Genomic DNA, 18371 nt, shown 5'->3' with positions numbered 1-18371 from the left:
ACAACTCTTGAATTCAATTTCTATAAATAAAAATGATTAAAATACATTTAGAGCACTTGCAAAATTTTCAAAAAATTTTCAAAATTCTCTCTTTTTCACTTTCAAATTAGATTTTGTTTGCTAGAAAAAACTAGGCTAAGGTTAGATTTTTTCTTTTCTCTTTAAGGGTGTTCGATGGTGTGAATTTTATTAGCGGAAGGAAAGTTCAAACAAGAGCTTCATTTTATCTTTTAAACTAATCGATCAATCCTTGTTACATCTCATAAACAAGTCTAAAGGAAAAGCGACTTTTTAAAACGTCTCGAAGCCATTTTTTTAGCATTTTATTTTTTTTTGTGCCAATAACCAATCATCGGTACAAGATTTCTTTATCGGTAAAAAGATCTTATAACAATAAATTTAAGATATTTCGCTAATTAGGTTTGCGATATATAAAAATATATTATATTATTTATTTAATTATATATATTATATTAATAAAATTATTATTTAATATTTTAATTTGAAAGATTAATATAATAAAATACTATGTTTATATATTTATGTATAATTAAAATGTCATTTTTATTATAAAATAATATTTTTATAAATAATAAATAAAATTAGATATGAATTATATATATTAAATTAAATTAAATAAAAAATAATAATTCGATATAAAATGAAAACAAAATCGAGTAAAGATCGAGACTAAAGTACCCTGCCGTCGCCATCCTAGTCGTGAGTATCTCTTTTCAAAATTAAATTCCAACGGAAAAAAGAAAATCCAAGGCCGTTCTCTTCCGTCTTCACCTCACTCTCGCTTTTCTAAATTATAGGGTCCAGAATCTCTCCGCCTCGGAACTAAAAGAAAAAAAAATAACAAAAGTGCCAAAAGTGAACATATAAAATAAACAAAATAATAATAATAATAATAATAATAAAAATATTCAAAGTCGCTTCCAAGCTGCGTCCGCCTCACCCCCCCCCCCCTCTTTCTTTTTGCTTCAATTTTAAGCTGTCTTTTTTTTTTTTAAATCACTTTCTCACTTATATTATATTATTATATATAAATTCGTTTTCTCTCCGAAACTATTTTTCAATTTTCACTCCCATAAAGCCAAAAACTCTGCCCCCCCCCCCCCATTCTCTTTCTGGAAGATCCTCTAGTTTTTTCTTTTTTTGTTTTTAGTCCCTTTCTATTTGTCGCGCTTAGGGTTTGGTCCGTACAGGTTCTAGGGTTTTTGTTCATTAACATTTCTAGTGGAAGAGTTATAGTGTCTGGTTCTGTTTTGGGTGGAAGTGAGAGAGGGAAGTGTTTTTTAGATATGGCGGCTGAGAGGCTTAGGGATTTGAGTCAGCCGATTGATGTCTCCTTACTGGACGCCACCGTCGCGGCCTTTTACGGTACCGGATCTAAAGAAGAGGTTCGGTTATTTCTTTAATTTTTTTTCTTTATTTACATTTTTCTGTATCCGTTGCATGACTCTTTGACTGGGAAATGAGCGGGTAAATGTGGTTTTAGTTTAAAGTGATTTCTGTTTGGTTTCCCAGAAAGTAAGAGAGAGTGTGGGGGATTTTGGTTTGGTAGGGTTTAATATGGCTGGGCATTTACTTAATGGAGATAAGTCCCGGGGAAGTGCGGGGCACCTGCCATCTGGAGGATTTTTTTTTTCGAATTTCTAGGTTTTAATGTGAGTGAGCTTTTACTTAAATGCAGTTTTTTAATTAGAGCTTTAAATTTCTTTCTGGTTTACTGGATAATTTATGGAACTGTGGTGGTGGTTTGGGAGTGTGTGTGGGGGGACAGGGGATGACAGACCTAATTAAGGCTTTGAGTGCACGAACCTTTTCTTTTTGGGAAGTTCCTTGTGATGTAAAAATTGATATTTCAAATATGGGCAATTTTGAATCATCTTTTTTTTTTTTCTTTCAGAAAAGTTTAAGATTTCTTTTCAGCTATTAGAAAATGAAGGTAGGTTGAAGCTTTTTAGCTGTTGTCATTTCTAGGTTTAGGATATGGCTGGCGTTCAGTCGTTTTGGTTTGATAGGCTTTATATTTCTTCCGTTCAAATAGAATAATTATGATAGAAGTAAAAAGAAAAGGAAAACTTGTTTTTTATATTTCTCTTGATTAAATCTCTCTAAAAATTAATAGATTTGGAGAGAAATGAAACCAAATGGTGCATTCTTTATTGTTTGGTCATTGATAAATATGCCCTTTAAATTCATTGATAACTCATTTGAGTTTATCAGTTCTCTTTTCTAAAAAACAAGAGAAAAATTAAATTTCATTTAATTCACTTCATTCTCTCTTATCATTTATTTTCTGTTATCTTTTCTCCTATCAATCTAATGAGCTGAAGCAGTTTATGCATTTTACCTTTCTTTTTTTCTCTTATGCTTTGGATTCCCTGTAACTGAACAGATTGTTTAGTTTGATTGTTCATGCTCAAGAATTGTAGAAATAGCTGATTGTGTGAGACCTTAATTCTCTATGATGCTGACCATGATATGTTCTAGGAATAAGTAGGTTCTGTTAGTGTAGATCTTTATAGTGATGGTAGACATTCTTTTAGAAACCAACAAGTGGTCATTTAAAATTTTCTTCTGCGATTAAAATTTTTGTTGTGGCTTTACTATGATTATTGACAACCTTATTGAAGTTAAACTAGTAAGAAATTAGTAGTTAATTGTACTTTTGGATAAGAGTTGTTAATCTGATTCCCCATTTTTGGGGCAAAAAGACTTTTAAATATCTGTGTTTCCCTTAGATAAGTCTAGCATCTATTTACATTTCAGTAGTATTTCTGATTTCACCTTGTTGATCCAACATTATTGGTTTTATTTGGTTGTACTATTGATAAAAGTAAATGATTTGTCAGATAGTTACTACCACTACCATATTTCTGGCATTTGATGAATCTATTTGTATTTTTCATATATGACACGCCTCATTGGGCTATAACTATATTTTGGATTGGTCATATGATTATTTGTTTTGGACAATTTGGCTTGGTCATATCATTATTTGTTTTTGACAAATTTTTTCCCTTAATTGTATGTCACTTCACAGAGAGCTCATGCCGATCAGATCTTGCGAGATCTGCAAAATAATCCAGACATGTGGCTTCAAGTTGTGCACATCCTGCAGCAGACAAAGAGCCTGAATACCAAGTTCTTTGCCTTGCAGGTCAGTTAGCTCTATAATCTATAATTAGTAGTATGGAAAACTTGCTCAAGGGAGTTCTAGTTCGCATTCCTATGTTGTGTATGGTGCTTACCTATAACTTGTCTTGCCCTTGTAGCTGCGTAGTTGGTTGTTACTTTGGAAGAACTTTTTCTAACAAATAACTTGAGTATTGCAAAATACTGTAAGAAGTATTTGAAATCCTCCATTCAATCTGATGATTTTAGGGGGCTTTTCTTGTGCTTGTCTACAGGTTCTTGAAGGTGTTATAAAGTATAGATGGAATGCATTGCCTGTTGAGCAGCGAGATGGAATGAAAAATTATATTTCTGAAGTCATTGTACAGGTAAAAGAGCTCTTAATTGCTTTTTTCCTTTTGGTTTGAGGAATCTCAAAATTTTGTACCTTTTATCCCATTTATTCCTTTTCTGCTATTTGTATATTTATTCTTACTTGTGCTTTATCCTATACTAGTTGTCAAGCAACGAGGCCTCCTTTCGAGCAGAAAGGCTGTATGTCAACAAACTGAATATCATACTGGTTCAGGTATAACTTATGTGCCTTGCACAAAATGTATTTCATAAAAGAGTTACAGACTTTTTTTTTTTTTTTTCTAACCACTGACCATGTTTACAAGTTATAACACCAAAAAAATTATTTCACATTTCTTTTGCCCATTGGTTACCCTACTGGTGAGTTTTTGAATTTTTCCTTGGAAGGTTTCACAAGTATTACTTCATTAATCTAAAATGAGAGGAAATTAATGACTACAATAAATTCATTATATATGGTAATTGTTATCTTAAAAATTCTATGCCTACTGAATGTACAGATCCTAAAGCATGATTGGCCAGCTAGGTGGCAAAGCTTCATTCCTGATCTTGTTGCTGCAGCAAAAACTAGTGAAACAATATGCGAAAATTGCATGGCAATATTGAAAGTAAGTTTTATATTAGAATTCTTTCCTAGTAAAACTGGTTGTAGAATCTGATGGCAACATGAGCTTTTCTGTGGTCAGCTTCTAAGTGAAGAAGTTTTTGATTTCTCAAGAGGTGAGATGACTCAACAAAAGATCAAAGAGCTTAAACAATCACTAAACAGGTGAAAATATTTTTCTTAATCAATCTCTAATCTAGTGAAAATATTTTTCTTATTTTGAGATATATTAGGGTTATTAGTTATACTTTTGTGGATGTTTATTGTTGAGATTTCTGTTTGCATTTTAGTTTCTACTAGTTTGTGACCTGTGCAATGCACAGGATTTTTATTCTTTTATAATATAATTGCACAGGATTTTTATTCTTTTATAATATTATTTTAATTAATTAAATTTCATATGATGATATTATATTTCTTTTAACTAAATTTATATGTTGTTATTGTATTTATTTCAATTTGAAATCAAAATGTAAAAAATTCTCCATACAAAATTTCATTTAAAATCAAAAAGCATATTTTATCCTTACTTTTTCCAACAACTTATATATTAGGTTTGGTAACTTAGAATTAAAAGAAGAGATTTGAATTTTACTGTAACATATTTGATAAAGCACATAAAAGTGTAACAATAATTTATGATTGGACAATCACTTGTTTTAAAAGAAGTTATTTTAATTTTTATAAATTCATCAATCGAGCAAAAATATTAAGAAAATTTATAATCTAAAAAATATATGTTAAAATTAATTTTAAAATTTTGTTTTTATATGTTAAAAAAAATCTAATAATTTAATTGCAGTCAATCCATTGATAGTTATCATTGTCAATTAACCATTAAATAATAAAATTAATAGATTTTATTAGCAAGTACATTTATTTCATACTTGTACATACTATTTTTTCCTTTTGATATGAATATATATATTTTAACATATATTTTAAGATTATATTTGAGGCAAGTACATAATATAAAAATCAAATCAAGAGTAGGCAATACTAACTTAATGTAGGATAAATTTTATTTAAATAAGGGAATGAAATTAATAAATTTTTTATAAAAAGTATATAGTTATTAATTGAATGACTTTATAGTTTTCAAATGTTATAAGTATTTGTTCGAATGCCAAATAGTTGATAGATAATAATTTTTTAAAATATGTTTTTTATATGAATTAATTAATTGGAAGTAACACAAATTCTTTTCTCATGAAATAGAAAAGAAATCTTTCATTTAATGTAGTAGTGTAATATTAGAAAGACAATATATAAAATTGAAATTTGGTCTTCTGATAATAATTTAAATTTAAAATTTTTTGAGTTTTAATTATTAAATGGTAATACATCAAAGAAGACTCCTATTTTTATGTAGTGTCAATGTTGAATGGTAAAAGTTAAGAGTGGAGTTTAATTTTGAGCAATTTAAGGTAAACAATAATGAAAAATTAAAGTTTAATTACAATTTGAATTTTAACTTATTCATAAAAGTAAAAAACATTGGCCATTTATAAGAAAATGATTATAATATTATATTTATTGTATAAATCATTCTGATAAATCAATTCTCAACTCTTAATCTCTTGAGAGGTTTAAATCCTCATTTAACTTTGCTTTATCAATAACACTCAATTTGATCAATACTAACACTATTTGGAAATTTGATTTTTACTTTAATTTTTAAAACTTTGTGTCTATTATTAACACAATTTCTTATTATTGGATCCATTTTTACAAACTGTAAAAGCATATTGATGGGTAAATAACAAATCTCTAGTAATGCAATAACTTATTATCTCTATTGTTCAATTTACTCTAATGAATGCCAACACATTTCTCAAACTTAAAAGACACCAATTAATTTAGTTAGAGGTAATTGATAGAGATTGTATGTTAAGTGATTAATGTGAACTTCAATTTTGGTTTGAATTTTCAAAAGAAATGACCAAGCAAATCAGTTAGCTTAATTCTCATTACATATAATAATATTTAAGAAATCAATACATTTATAATTTAGATAACTAATTAAAGTTTTGTTTTCATTTGTATGTATAAGATAATTGAATTTCATTTGATATTGGAATAATTGAAATTTAGAAATTGGTAATCCCATGCGAGACTAAGTGGTGTAAGCCATCTATATTTGTTTGGATATTCCCTTGCATACCCTATCCTATTTTTTTTTTTCATGGTAGTAATCCTTCACTGTGTTATTTGAGATCAAACATGTTTCTGATAGCAACTTGCTACCAATTAGAAATGCTGGTAAAATTTTGTAGTCAATATTAATCATATAGCATACGTATATACATTAGCACATAAAAAAATTATAAATTACTTCATTAAAAAATAAAATAAAAATTAAATATAAAGATAAAACGAAGCAAGTCATTTTATATTGTATATGAAATGTTTAGATTAATTTTAAGGCATATCAACGTATTTGTATATTATATTAATATTGTTTCAAAAACTAAAATCAGATTTTTTTTTGGCTAAAAAGCAAATTTTAATATTAAAAAACAATAAAAGAAATCACATTTTGAAATAAAGAGGAATAAAACAAATGGAAGAAAAAGAAACATATCAATGGAATAAATAAAAAAAAGAAAAAAGAGAAACGAAACATAATAGAATCATAGAACAAATGTCCAATACTATTATTTCAAATGGACAAAAACATATTTCTATTTATAATGTTCAAGTTGGTGTGAAAAATTAAGAATAATTTAATTGAGAGTGGTTTAAAATTAAAAAATAATTAACTATGATTACAAATTGAATTGAAATTTATTTATATAAAGTAAGAGTAATGAATATTTAAGAGAGAATAAATGCAATAATCTAAATTAAATAAATTTCTTTTTTTTATATATTACAAATGAATCACATCAAATTAAGCATATTGATTTTTTTAAAATTAAAAATACATAAAATAAAATGTATTTATTAGATGACACATGACGTTTGTTCATGATTGTACACGTGTAAAAAATAAAACATCCACATTGAATATTTTCATTTTTGTCGAAAGCTTTGATTTTTATATATTTATATAAGATAAGATATAAGATTAATGAGGTGTTCAAGGTATTTAGTATTTATTATAATAAGTTTGACTAAAAACTAAAAATAAAAATAATGAGAGTAATTTATGGAATGTATAAAAACTATCATTTAATAAAAATTTAATTTTATTATCATTATTACATTAATTTCAAAATCTCTTTTTTCGTTTCTCTTAAGCGTATTAAATATACTTTATATTTGACTATTCTAATTATTAAGTATAAATTTCTCTCAATTTAAGATATTATTACTCTTGATTTGGTTTATAATTTATTTTAATCAATTAATTATTTAAAAGCAAATGTAATAAGAATCATTGAATGTGTTTTATAATAATGAAAATAAGATATTTTAAATTAAATTTATTTTACAATTAAATTTGAAATGCATAATTAATTTTAAACATATACCAATTTTTTAGATTATTCACATGTCGAAAATGTAAATTATCCACATCATATTATTTCCTCTTTTGTAGAGGTTTGGCTTTTATATAATTATATAAGATTTTATAAATATTGCTGTTCAGTACTATTCTTGGATGTTTATTGGTTAATCTCTGATTGTATTTTGGTCATGTCGTATAAAATGTCTATCCTTGGATTGAATGGTCATATGGAAATCAACGTTTGTTTGAAAATGAATTCTGATTTAACTTCTGGCACATCTTTCTGCCCTTGGATATAGGCCACTTGAAAATCATATTACAACTGCAACATGGCATGTTTGGGAAAAAATGTCTTTTGAATTTTTGTTTGCATGTTGACATCATTTTGAGCATATGAAATCATGTTTTGCATAGTAAATTGGCAATAAGATCTGAGATTAGTTCTAATAGTAAGTGAAAAAACTGGTCTGAAAAGGAAGAGGACCAAATAGCTAAAGGGTATAAAAAGCCCTTGAACTATAATTAAAAAATTATCCAATATTTATTTGTATCCAATTAAGTCCTTATTTGGATGAAAAAATTAACATTATTAATTTTTTTCCAACTAAGATAAAATTTCATATGATATTAATAAAATAGATAAAATTGTCAAATTGTGCAGTTAATATATGTGAAAATAAAATAAAATCTTCTTTTTTTTTCTTTTTCTTTTTCTTCTCTATTTCTCTCCCACTTTCTCTCTGAGATCCCTCTAAGGGTTCAATTCACTGTAGTTTGTTAATTGCTTGATTCAATTTTTCCACATGACTAAATTTCGTCCAATTAAGAGTTCAATTGAGTCGAAATATAAGATTAAGGGCTTAAATAATTCTTGAATTATGATCCAAGGGCACGTCTTACCCTTTAGGCAATCAAATATGTCCCCCTCTAAGGTACCTAATGTCCGGAATTTTTTAATCTGCATGTAAAAACTGTTAAATGAACTATAATCTGATGAAGATCTCATTTATTTGTTGGTATAAAGAGATGAGTTGAAGGTCTTCCATTAACATTCGATTATTAATTATAGTATTTACCTTGCTGCTCTGTTTTATGCAACGTAAGGTCTCACTGATAATAATTTTATTCTTCCAAGCAAGGGTTATTTTTGTTATTTGTTTTATCTTTGTGCAATCCATCTTGCTAAATTTTGTATTTGTTTTCTACAGTGAGTTTCAACTCATTCATGAGTTATGCTTATACATACTATCAGCTTCTCAGAGAACAGAGCTTATACGGGCTACGCTATCCACCTTGCATGCATTTCTTTCCTGGATTCCATTGGGCTATATTTTTGAATCAACATTGGTAAATAATTCTTGCTTCTCAGATGACTTGGCTGCCCATGTGTTGTGCATGCAACGTTTTTTATGAAGTTCATATTTATTATTGATATCATTTGTTTCAACACTAATGCTGTATTTATGTGTCTTACAGCTGGAAACACTCCTAAAATTTTTCCCCGTGCCATCGTATCGGAATCTCACCCTCCAATGTCTTACAGAGGTAAATGTTTTTTTATTCTGTTTTGTTTTTTTTTTAAATTTTTCCTAAATAGAATAAAGTTATATTGTTCTCACTCTAAGAATGTGGAGCTTTATTTATTACATTTATGGATGATTGCAGGTTGCTGCCTTAAATTTTGGGGACTACTATAATGTGCAATATGTTAAGATGTACAATATATTCATGGTCCAGTTGCAGGTGTGTGAGCATGTACTTTATAAGTTCATTGAAATTTGCACTTAGAACTTAGGTTTGCAGATTTGTACATTTTTCTATTTGGCTTACTTTTTTTATTTCATTTGGTTGATATGTAGATTTGATGTTGCTTTTCTTCATTGTGTGTTTGTCCTTCTTTTCTTTTTGTTCTCTGGTTAATATTTGGGTACTTTTGGGATGTTTTTAGACTATTCTCCCATCAAGTACAAACATCCCTGAGGCTTATACACATGGAACCACTGAGGAACAGGTATATTTCCAGTCAGATGGATTCTGTCTGGCATACAATTTGATATACTTAAATTTTGTCTATGTATACTCATTCTTTTATGTTATTGCTCTAGGCATTCATTCAGAATTTGGCACTGTTCTTCACTTCATTCTACAAGGTAAGTTGCCGATGAAATCAACAAAGCTCCTTCTGATCATAAGGTGAAAGATGGTTAATGAGTGATAGGGTTGGTTTAGTTCCCATTAAGCCCCAAGTTTGATGTGGTTGATGAGTGCCTATATGCATTTTGATTCAAAGACTGATCCAAATTACAAATATTGTTGTTCTAATATATTCTTTTGACAGTTGATTTTTTTCTTTTTGATTAAGCATATTGTTAAATATTGGATTGATCTAAGTTTGATATCTCAGTTCTAGTTGGTGTTTTTGATGATTATGTTGCTAAAATTGTTCTTTGTTTTCAGTTTCACATTCGGGTGCTAGAGACAGCACAAGAAAATATTTCTGCACTGTTAGTGGGTCTGGAATACCTTCTCAACATTTCTTATGTGGATGATACAGAGGTTTTTAAGGTGTCATGGCAATTCAATATCCTTTATTTGTTATATATGGTTGTTCCCTTTTTAATCTTTTGGAACTTGGTTTCCAAAGCATTATTTTACTCATCTCCTGGTAAATAGGTTTGCTTGGACTATTGGAACTCCTTGGTCTTGGAGCTATTTGATGCACATGATAACATGGATAATCCTGCAGTAACTGGCAAAATGATAGGAGTGCAGGTATCAGGATTGTTATATGTTTAATTTAAAGCCATTTGTTGTAAAGGATTTGGAATTTAGAGAGCTACTGTGAATCTCCATAATAGCTTAAGTGTTATCAAGTCTATCTGCATAGCATCTTGTAACTCTTTTCTTTTAGCCACCTTTTTGGCAAAATCTTCCTCTTGTTTTTTCTGGGTTTCTGTCTGAGAGGTATGCCAACTGGAAAGAAATGACATAGGGCCACACTTATTATTGCCCTCATATCTGGCAATGATATATAGTAGAAAATGTGAAAAAAAAAATCATGTTGATCTACTTATTTTTACATGTTTAGATGGATGGCTTCTTAGATATGATCTCTCTCTCTCTCTCTCTCTCTCTCTCTCTCTCTCTTTTAAATGGTTGTCTACCTGTCTGTGAAAAGTGATGTGGAATTGGTATTGTTAACTTTAGATAGCACTATGGCAGTTTTGTGCTTATTTTTGTGGATAGATGTTGGCTGTGGTTTTCTGTGAATGTTGAATTGCTACAGGAGTTGACATTTCTAGATTACTGTGGAAGGCTTGCTCATTTCTTGTCAATGGATTGAATCCGGCAGGTGCCTTTGCTTCCTGGCATGGTTGAGGGCCATGGTGCCCAGCTTCTGCAACGACGACAACTTTATGCTGGAACAATGTCGAAGTTGAGAATGCTAATGATTTGTCGTATGGCTAAGCCTGAGGAAGTTCTGATAGTCGAAGATGAAAATGGCAATATTGTTCGAGAGACAATGAAAGACAATGATGTTCTTGTTCAGTATAAGGTGATAAATCTCTAATTTCAAGTATGTGATGCTTAATCTAGATGATTAACATTCATGAAATTATTCCCATTCATGAGTGCTTACTGTATTTCTTCCCTAAAAATCTATTGATGAATTACGGCTGATTGATAGGTTGCAGTTTTAGTGTTTTTCATCTTGCCATTTTTTGTAAACTTTATCTAGTAGGATATCTACCAGCCATTGTAAACTTCATCTAGTAAGATATCTACCAGGCATGTATGTCTTTTGTGTAAAGATGCCTGTAAAACAAAATTTCATCTATCACCCGGACTATACTGCACTTGATATGCAGAGCAAACACTTTGAAGCTTTATTATCCCAATATATGTTTTAGAAGTTTTTGTTTAGTTATTATCTTTATTTATAAATATATATATATATGAATTAGTTTTCTCCTGTTTCCTTTGTTAATAAAGTTATATGTTGCAGATTATGAGGGAGACGCTGATCTATTTGTCTCACCTGGATCATGAGGATACTGAAAAGCAGGTATAGGAATATGAGATATTTATAATTTTCTGTTTTCTAAAAGTTAAATAATGTTATGTACTGCTTTTACCTAATTTTCCTGAGATTGGGAGTCATTGTGTTCACTAATAAAAATGAAATTTTCGTCATTCTCATTCCTTTATCTTCTCTAAACAACTGCAGCAATTTGGCATGTAGATATTCTGTTGCATATGATATCACTAATGTAATGGTAAATGAAGGAACGATCAGAGAGAAAAAAGGGAGGTCAACTCACAAATTCTGAGAACCTGAAGGAGTCCTCTTTCTATGATAGTTCAGTCTTGGATTTTAGTTTTTATTTTTATTTTCTCTAGAGATCTTATGCATCGATTATTTTCCATTGGTCATTCTTTTCTAAAGTTTATGGCAGATTCTTAACTTATACTAGAATTTCCCCACCCACTGTGTGAGTATCTAAAAAATTGTGTTTTTAAAGGGAAGAAGACGTTATGTGAGTAGAAATGTGGTAGTGTTTTTTTTTTTTTTTTAAGAAGTTTTTATAAATGTGTTTTTTATTAAAAAAAAAAAAAGAAGAAATCTAATTTTATATTGGCTTTTAAGTAAATTCCTTAATTGCGTTGGAGTTAATAGACTTGTGAGTCTTGACATCAACTCAGTTGGGTTTTATAATAATATATAAATGATTCAATTTAGATTTGTTTCATTATCTATGTAATGCAGATGCTAAAGAAATTAAGCAAGCAATTGAGTGGTGAGGATTGGACTTGGAACAATTTGAACACGTTATGCTGGGCAATAGGATCTATTTCTGGTTCCATGGTGGAAGAGCAGGTATCCTTCTCTCTACACCAAGAAATGTTAACCACAAGATCTTACATGATGTGATGTAGACACATATGCATATACTTGCATGAGTTGCTAGCTTCTCATCCCTTGTATGTTTTTTGCTGATATTAGTTAACATGTTTGGTTTCATGTCAGGAAAACAGGTTTCTGGTGATGGTCATTCGTGATTTACTGAATTTGTGTGAAATCACTAAGGGGAAGGACAATAAAGCTGTTATTGCTAGTAACATAATGTAAGAATATGCAACTTCAAGAGTATATGTGGACTGTCCATATTTGTTTCTCCCTGGACTCTGCCTGCCATTTAAAGCATGCCACATTTTTTACAACCTGTGCTTTTATTCAAATGGAATGGCTATTTTCGGGCATTCTTAGTTTGGCATGTGCTTGTTGGTGACTTGGGGAGCCTGAAGGAACTTAACAGCTGCTCTTTTTCTGCAAGCTATATTTTAAAATTGCTAATCTTAATTTAATGTTGTTATTGGTTTTATTTACAGGTATGTTGTTGGACAGTATCCACGGTTTTTAAGGGCTCACTGGAAGTTCCTGAAAACTGTTGTTAATAAGTTGTTTGAGTTCATGCATGAAACACATCCTGGAGTTCAGGTAAAATCATTGGGAAAAGAAATAACTTTTATCTTCTGATTTTTTTGATGAAATAATTCAATGGTGAAAACACTTGTGTACTTAACACTATTGATTTGCTTGTTAATGTGGCATATGTTTCTTATTGGTTAACATGTTTTGTAAAGTGTAACTGAAAGTACACAATAAGTTGAATTTTGCCTTTTATCTAATTTTGTTTATGATCATCTCATTATGTTATGATTTTGCTACTGATAATGATGATAATAGGAGATTGTGGCTATTATTTCATACTATAATGTCTTAATATAACATGTTGGGCGCTTCAGGATATGGCCTGTGACACATTCTTGAAAATTGTTCAGAAATGCAAGCGAAAATTTGTGATCGTGCAGGTATCATCTACTTTCGACATTTTGCCTCTTTGTTTGTAACTTATTATATTATATATATAGTTAGGTCAGAACCTCTTATATTAATGAACTATACCTTCTGAATTCAGGTTGGAGAAAATGAACCATTTGTGTCTGAACTTTTATCTGCTCTTGCAACAACAGTTGCTGATCTTGAGCCTCATCAGATTCATACATTTTATGAATCTGTATGCCTCTTATCCATGCCTGTATTATTAAGATCTTTGCATGTCTATTTTGTTGCTTGATAAGCTTATTTTTCCTTTTTTTAAATTTTAAATTTCAGGTTGGTCATATGATTCAGGCGGAATCTGATCCCCATAAGAGGGATGAATACTTGCATAGACTGATGGAACTCCCCAACCAGGTTTGTCATTGATAGAGGAACAGTTACCTTTTTGTTTCTCTCTCATATGTATCTACGTGTCTGTGCCATTGCATGCAAATATGATAAGGTTGTGCTGGTAGCCTGTTTCTTATGATGATGCTTGTTTTGCAGAAATGGACTGAAATTATAGGACAGGCACGTCAAAGTGTTGACTTCCTTAAAGATCCGGACGTGATAAGAACTGTGCTAAACATACTGCAGGTATTCTTATTTTCATATGAAGTTTTATCTTCATTTCTTTTGTTCAAATTTAATATAGCATAAATGCGCCTAGTTAATTTTACATATTATAGGCAGGGACCAACCTTTTGTTGAAAGATAAACTATGCTTTTCTTTCTGATTTCTATTGCATTGTACAAAATAAAAAGTAGAAATTCAAATGGTAGTTCATTCTCGAAAGTTTGTCATTTATATGGAGGTGAGGATTCTTGATTGCTATGATAATTTAATGGTTTATGTCTGTGTATCCATTGATTGGATTCTTTGGTGGTCGAATAGAGCTATTCTTTCCATGCAGACTTGATATTTCTGATACAATGGTTATAATTATTGCTTATTGGGATTTAGTGAGACTTAGAACGAGTCTCTACATGTTGCAGACAAACACTAGTGTGGCCAGTTCTCTTGGAACATATTTCTTAACACAGGTTTCTTTGATCTTCCTAGACATGCTCAATGTATACAGGTAAATCTAATTTAGTAGTTCAAAATGCAAATTTGAGCATGGAAATGCAATAAACTTTCTTCTTGCTAATATTGGTAATTTATGGTGCTGTAATTTACAGAATGTACAGTGAACTTATATCAAGTAGCATTGCGGAAGGTGGACCCTTTGCATCGAAAACATCCTATGTGAAACTTCTACGGTGAGACCATTTACAGATATGCTTTTCTTTGTTAAGGTTCAATCAAAATTTTCTTTTTTATTTTAATGTGCTTTATGAAGCAGATCTGTTAAGAGGGAGACTCTTAAGCTCATTGACACATTTTTGGACAAAGCAGAAGATCAACCACAAATTGGTAAACAATTTGTGCCCCCAATGATGGATCCAGTTCTTGGTGACTATGCTAGGAATTTGCCCGATGCTAGAGAATCTGAAGTTTTGTCACTTTTTGCTACAATAATAAACAAGTATGGTAACCCTTGCATGCCTCTTCCACTTTTATGAGGTACCATTTTTATGGTATAATATTGAACATTAATCAACGACTTGTTGAGTACATGAAATGCTTTGATCCTTCAGATGTTTAGGTAGGATGGATTTATTGACTAGTACTTATTATACCAGAGAATCATGTATGTCAATTGTTGATATTTCTTCCAAGGCCCAACTAAAAAGATGGGAAGCCATTGTTACCTTTGCACGTTAATCTTAATCTTGCTGACACTAGTTATTCTGCGACTGAAAGAACTATCGTTTTCTTATTCCCTTATAAATGCAAATAGTTTTATTCCCATATGCTCTGACCCGTATCAGTGCTGTATTGAAACTCTTCTAAGTTTCACTGGTTGCTAAATTGTCCAAGTGTAACATTTTCTTTGTGCCTAAAACAAAGCAGCCTTTACCTTCTATTTATTGTACTGGTGGTGGCTGATGTAATGCCATTTGTCTTTAGTTTCAATATTTGTTGTCATCTTTAGTATAAAATCTTTGCATTTCTTATATGTTGTTCCTGTTATTTATGCATGAAGGTATAAAGCTGCAATGATAGATGATGTTCCTCGTATATTTGAAGCTGTTTTCCAGTGCACACTGGAGGTGAGTCTTTTATTGATATATTTATTTTGTGCCTGTGTTATGGAAAGGAGGACGAGCTTACAGGGGATGGGGGAGAGGGTGTTGTCTATGCCCTTTGTAAAGCTTAGGATGTGATACCAAAGGCAAAAGCTCATATTTGAATAGGAATTCTAATATTGTGTATTAACTCACAAGAGATTATCAGATTAAGCATTGCAAGAATGAGTACTAAAATGTTGTATACACGTCACTAAATAAAATGAAGGTCCCTCAATGTTATATTCCCTTAATTTTTATACTTTTATGGAGGAATTTTTGTAGATCATCTTTTCATTTCCTTGAGATTTGATAAAATTTGGATTCATACTATGTGATATAGCTGATAAATAACATGTCATAACTGCATTATTTGATAATATTCTCGCTGGAAGTCTGATGCTGCTTTGCAGATGGCTAGTTAAAATTGAAATGTTATAGTTTATTCTTAAGTTGCTTTGCCTATAATAGCTTGCTGTGATGCCCTGCAGATGATAACTAAAAATTTTGAAGATTACCCCGAACATCGCCTCAAATTCTTTTCATTACTTCGTGCCATTGCTACTCACTGTTTTCCTGCACTTATTCGGTTGTCAAGTCAGGTTGGTGTAGTGTTTCTTCTTTTTGCTGATCTATTATAGCTGTCCTTCAATAAAAACATGAAATATTTCATTAAATTTCTGTTTCGGTCGAAGCTTTTACTTTTTCAATTAATAACGGATTATGTAGTGTCAGTTTTTTTTTTTTTTTTTTTTTAATGTTTGAAATAGTTTCAATGCAATCATTATTTTTACTAATTTTTTTCATTCATCTGCATCAGCAACTAAAGCTAGTTATGGATTCAATCATTTGGGCATTCCGGCATACAGAAAGGAATATTGCAGAAACTGGTCTAAATCTTCTACTGGAGATGCTGAAAAACTTTCAGGTCTGACAGTGTTGTAGTTTTGCATGGTAGATGACTTTGTTGATGCAAGATGCTGAGTTTTTGGTTTTGGTACCTTGACAGGCTCCTGAATTTTGTAACCAGTTCTACCGGACATACTTTTTGACAATTGAGCAAGAAATATTTGCCGTCTTGACAGACACATTTCACAAACCTGGCTTCAAGTTACATGTCTTGGTTTTACAGCACCTGTTCTTCCTGGTAAAGTATTTTACTGTGCCTTGATTGTTCTCATTTGCATCAGTTTAATCTTTAGTTGATGAATTGTTTTCAGGTTGAGAGTGGTTTGTTGACTGAGCCCTTGTGGGATGCTGCTACGGTTCCATATCCATATCCAAATAATGGAACGTTTGTTCGTGAATACACAATAAAACTTCTTAGTACATCATTCCCCAACATGACTGCAGCTGAGGTATAATAACAGGTTCAGATCCAATCAATTCTTCTTTTATTTACTGAGTTGATATCACTGATCTATGTGGGTTTCAGGTCGCTCAATTTGTGAATGGACTATTTGAGTCGAGAAATGATTTGTCCACATTTAAAAATCACATACGGGACTTCCTTGTGCAATCAAAAGAATTTTCAGCTCAGGTAAAGCTTTGAAAGAGCAAAAAGGATCTTTGTTTATGAGCTTGTAAATAGATCTATGTTTATCATTTATGGAGTTTATTTAACTGTTAAGTTTAGTTAAAATTTAGAAGTTTCACTCTATGGCCTTTGATAGTATTAAATTTCCCATCTCTGTATGTGGTTTGCCATGATGAGCAAACTGATCATTTAACTGTACTTTCTGCAGGATAATAAAGATCTCTATGCAGAAGAGGCTGCTGTACAGAGGGAAAGAGAGCGACAACGGATGCTTTCTATCCCGGGTCTCATTGCCCCAAACGAGATACAAGACGAGATGTTGGATTCGTAGATGTGGCTAACTTTGCCTTGGTAGCTAATTTGTTATAGTTTGACTTGGGAGTTAAAGGTTGCGCCTTGGTTTTACCACCAGTATCCTTGAATGTAAAGCATTTTTCGCCCATTGTTTCTCATTTTAGCCGGAGCTCGCCATTTTTGTTGAAAATGGTGAATCACCTTTGCTGGTGCACACAGGCTTGGCTGCTGGAGATGCTGCCTATATGTCTATCGGTAATGTGTAGAATATTTAGGTGTTTAACGTAGGGATATATATATCCGATCTGAGTCATTGTTATGGGATTCCTACCTCCAGCTTGATATTTGTATTAATCAATGTGGTTGGGATGCAGTTGAGATGACTCTTTTTGAAGTATTATTGATTCATCCTAGGTTGAATGGGAATACTAACCTTGGGGGATTGTGCAGAATTTTTTTTTTCCTTCTGCTTTTTTTTTTTTCAGTGTTTGGCCACAGCGCCTTGTCTTTGTTTATAGTTTCAAGTTAAGATAATGTACTTTTACTTCGTTATTAAATATATTAGTATCTTTTAAATCATGTTTCCGATTTTCTTATCCTCAGCCTGGAATTAAAAATCCACAAGTTTTAACCATTGGTAGAATTGCTTGCGAGGCTTCGTAAAAGACAACAAAAAATGGTTTTAATGTTTAGAAGTGTTAAAACTCTGTAGACTATGGATAACAAAAGTTTTATGATAGAATCCATATGAAGCTGGCAGCTATGGTGATTATGGATGATGTAAATTAATAATATTTGATGAACAATTTGTAAACAATTTGTTAATGTGTTTAGTTTTTATCTGTTTATTTTTATTTAATAAAATTAATAAATAATTATAAATAATATTTTAAAATTTATTAATTAAATAAATAGTTTGAATGTA

The 18371-nt window shown here is 30.7% G+C and overlaps 1 protein-coding gene across 3 annotated transcripts; it reads left to right on the top strand.

The window, feature by feature from the left end:
* Positions 1–891: 891 nt before the first annotated feature.
* LOC111276886 (protein EXPORTIN 1A) lies at positions 892–18025 on the top strand. Of its 3 annotated transcripts, none has more exons than XM_022862829.2 (32): positions 892–1406; positions 3056–3172; positions 3423–3515; positions 3644–3715; positions 4002–4109; positions 4188–4270; positions 8768–8906; positions 9036–9104; positions 9225–9302; positions 9508–9570; positions 9665–9709; positions 10017–10124; positions 10233–10331; positions 10912–11115; positions 11566–11625; positions 12328–12438; positions 12589–12686; positions 12951–13059; positions 13368–13433; positions 13541–13639; positions 13738–13818; positions 13951–14040; positions 14440–14525; positions 14626–14706; positions 14790–14972; positions 15534–15600; positions 16107–16217; positions 16436–16543; positions 16625–16762; positions 16836–16973; positions 17051–17155; positions 17361–18025. In XM_022862829.2, the coding sequence occupies exons 1-32, from the start codon at positions 1308–1310 to the stop codon at positions 17481–17483; spliced, it is 3231 nt and encodes a 1076-aa protein (XP_022718564.2). In that variant the 5' UTR covers positions 892–1307; the 3' UTR covers positions 17484–18025. The 3 variants fall into 3 exon arrangements, with proteins under 3 accessions (XP_022718564.2, XP_089619843.1, XP_022718565.2); XM_089763717.1 differs by having other exon boundaries at positions 1081–1673; XM_022862830.2 differs by lacking the exons at positions 9508–9570; positions 9665–9709 and having other exon boundaries at positions 1169–1406.
* Positions 18026–18371: the final 346 nt, after the last annotated feature.

This window comes from Durio zibethinus, chromosome 7, assembly GCF_047325235.1.
Source record: "Durio zibethinus cultivar Kanyao isolate XHJ-2024 chromosome 7, ASM4732523v1, whole genome shotgun sequence".
Taxonomy (NCBI): domain Eukaryota; kingdom Viridiplantae; phylum Streptophyta; class Magnoliopsida; order Malvales; family Malvaceae; genus Durio; species Durio zibethinus.
Note: the sequence above shows the minus strand (reverse complement) of the source record. Positions and strands in the feature narration are given on the sequence as shown.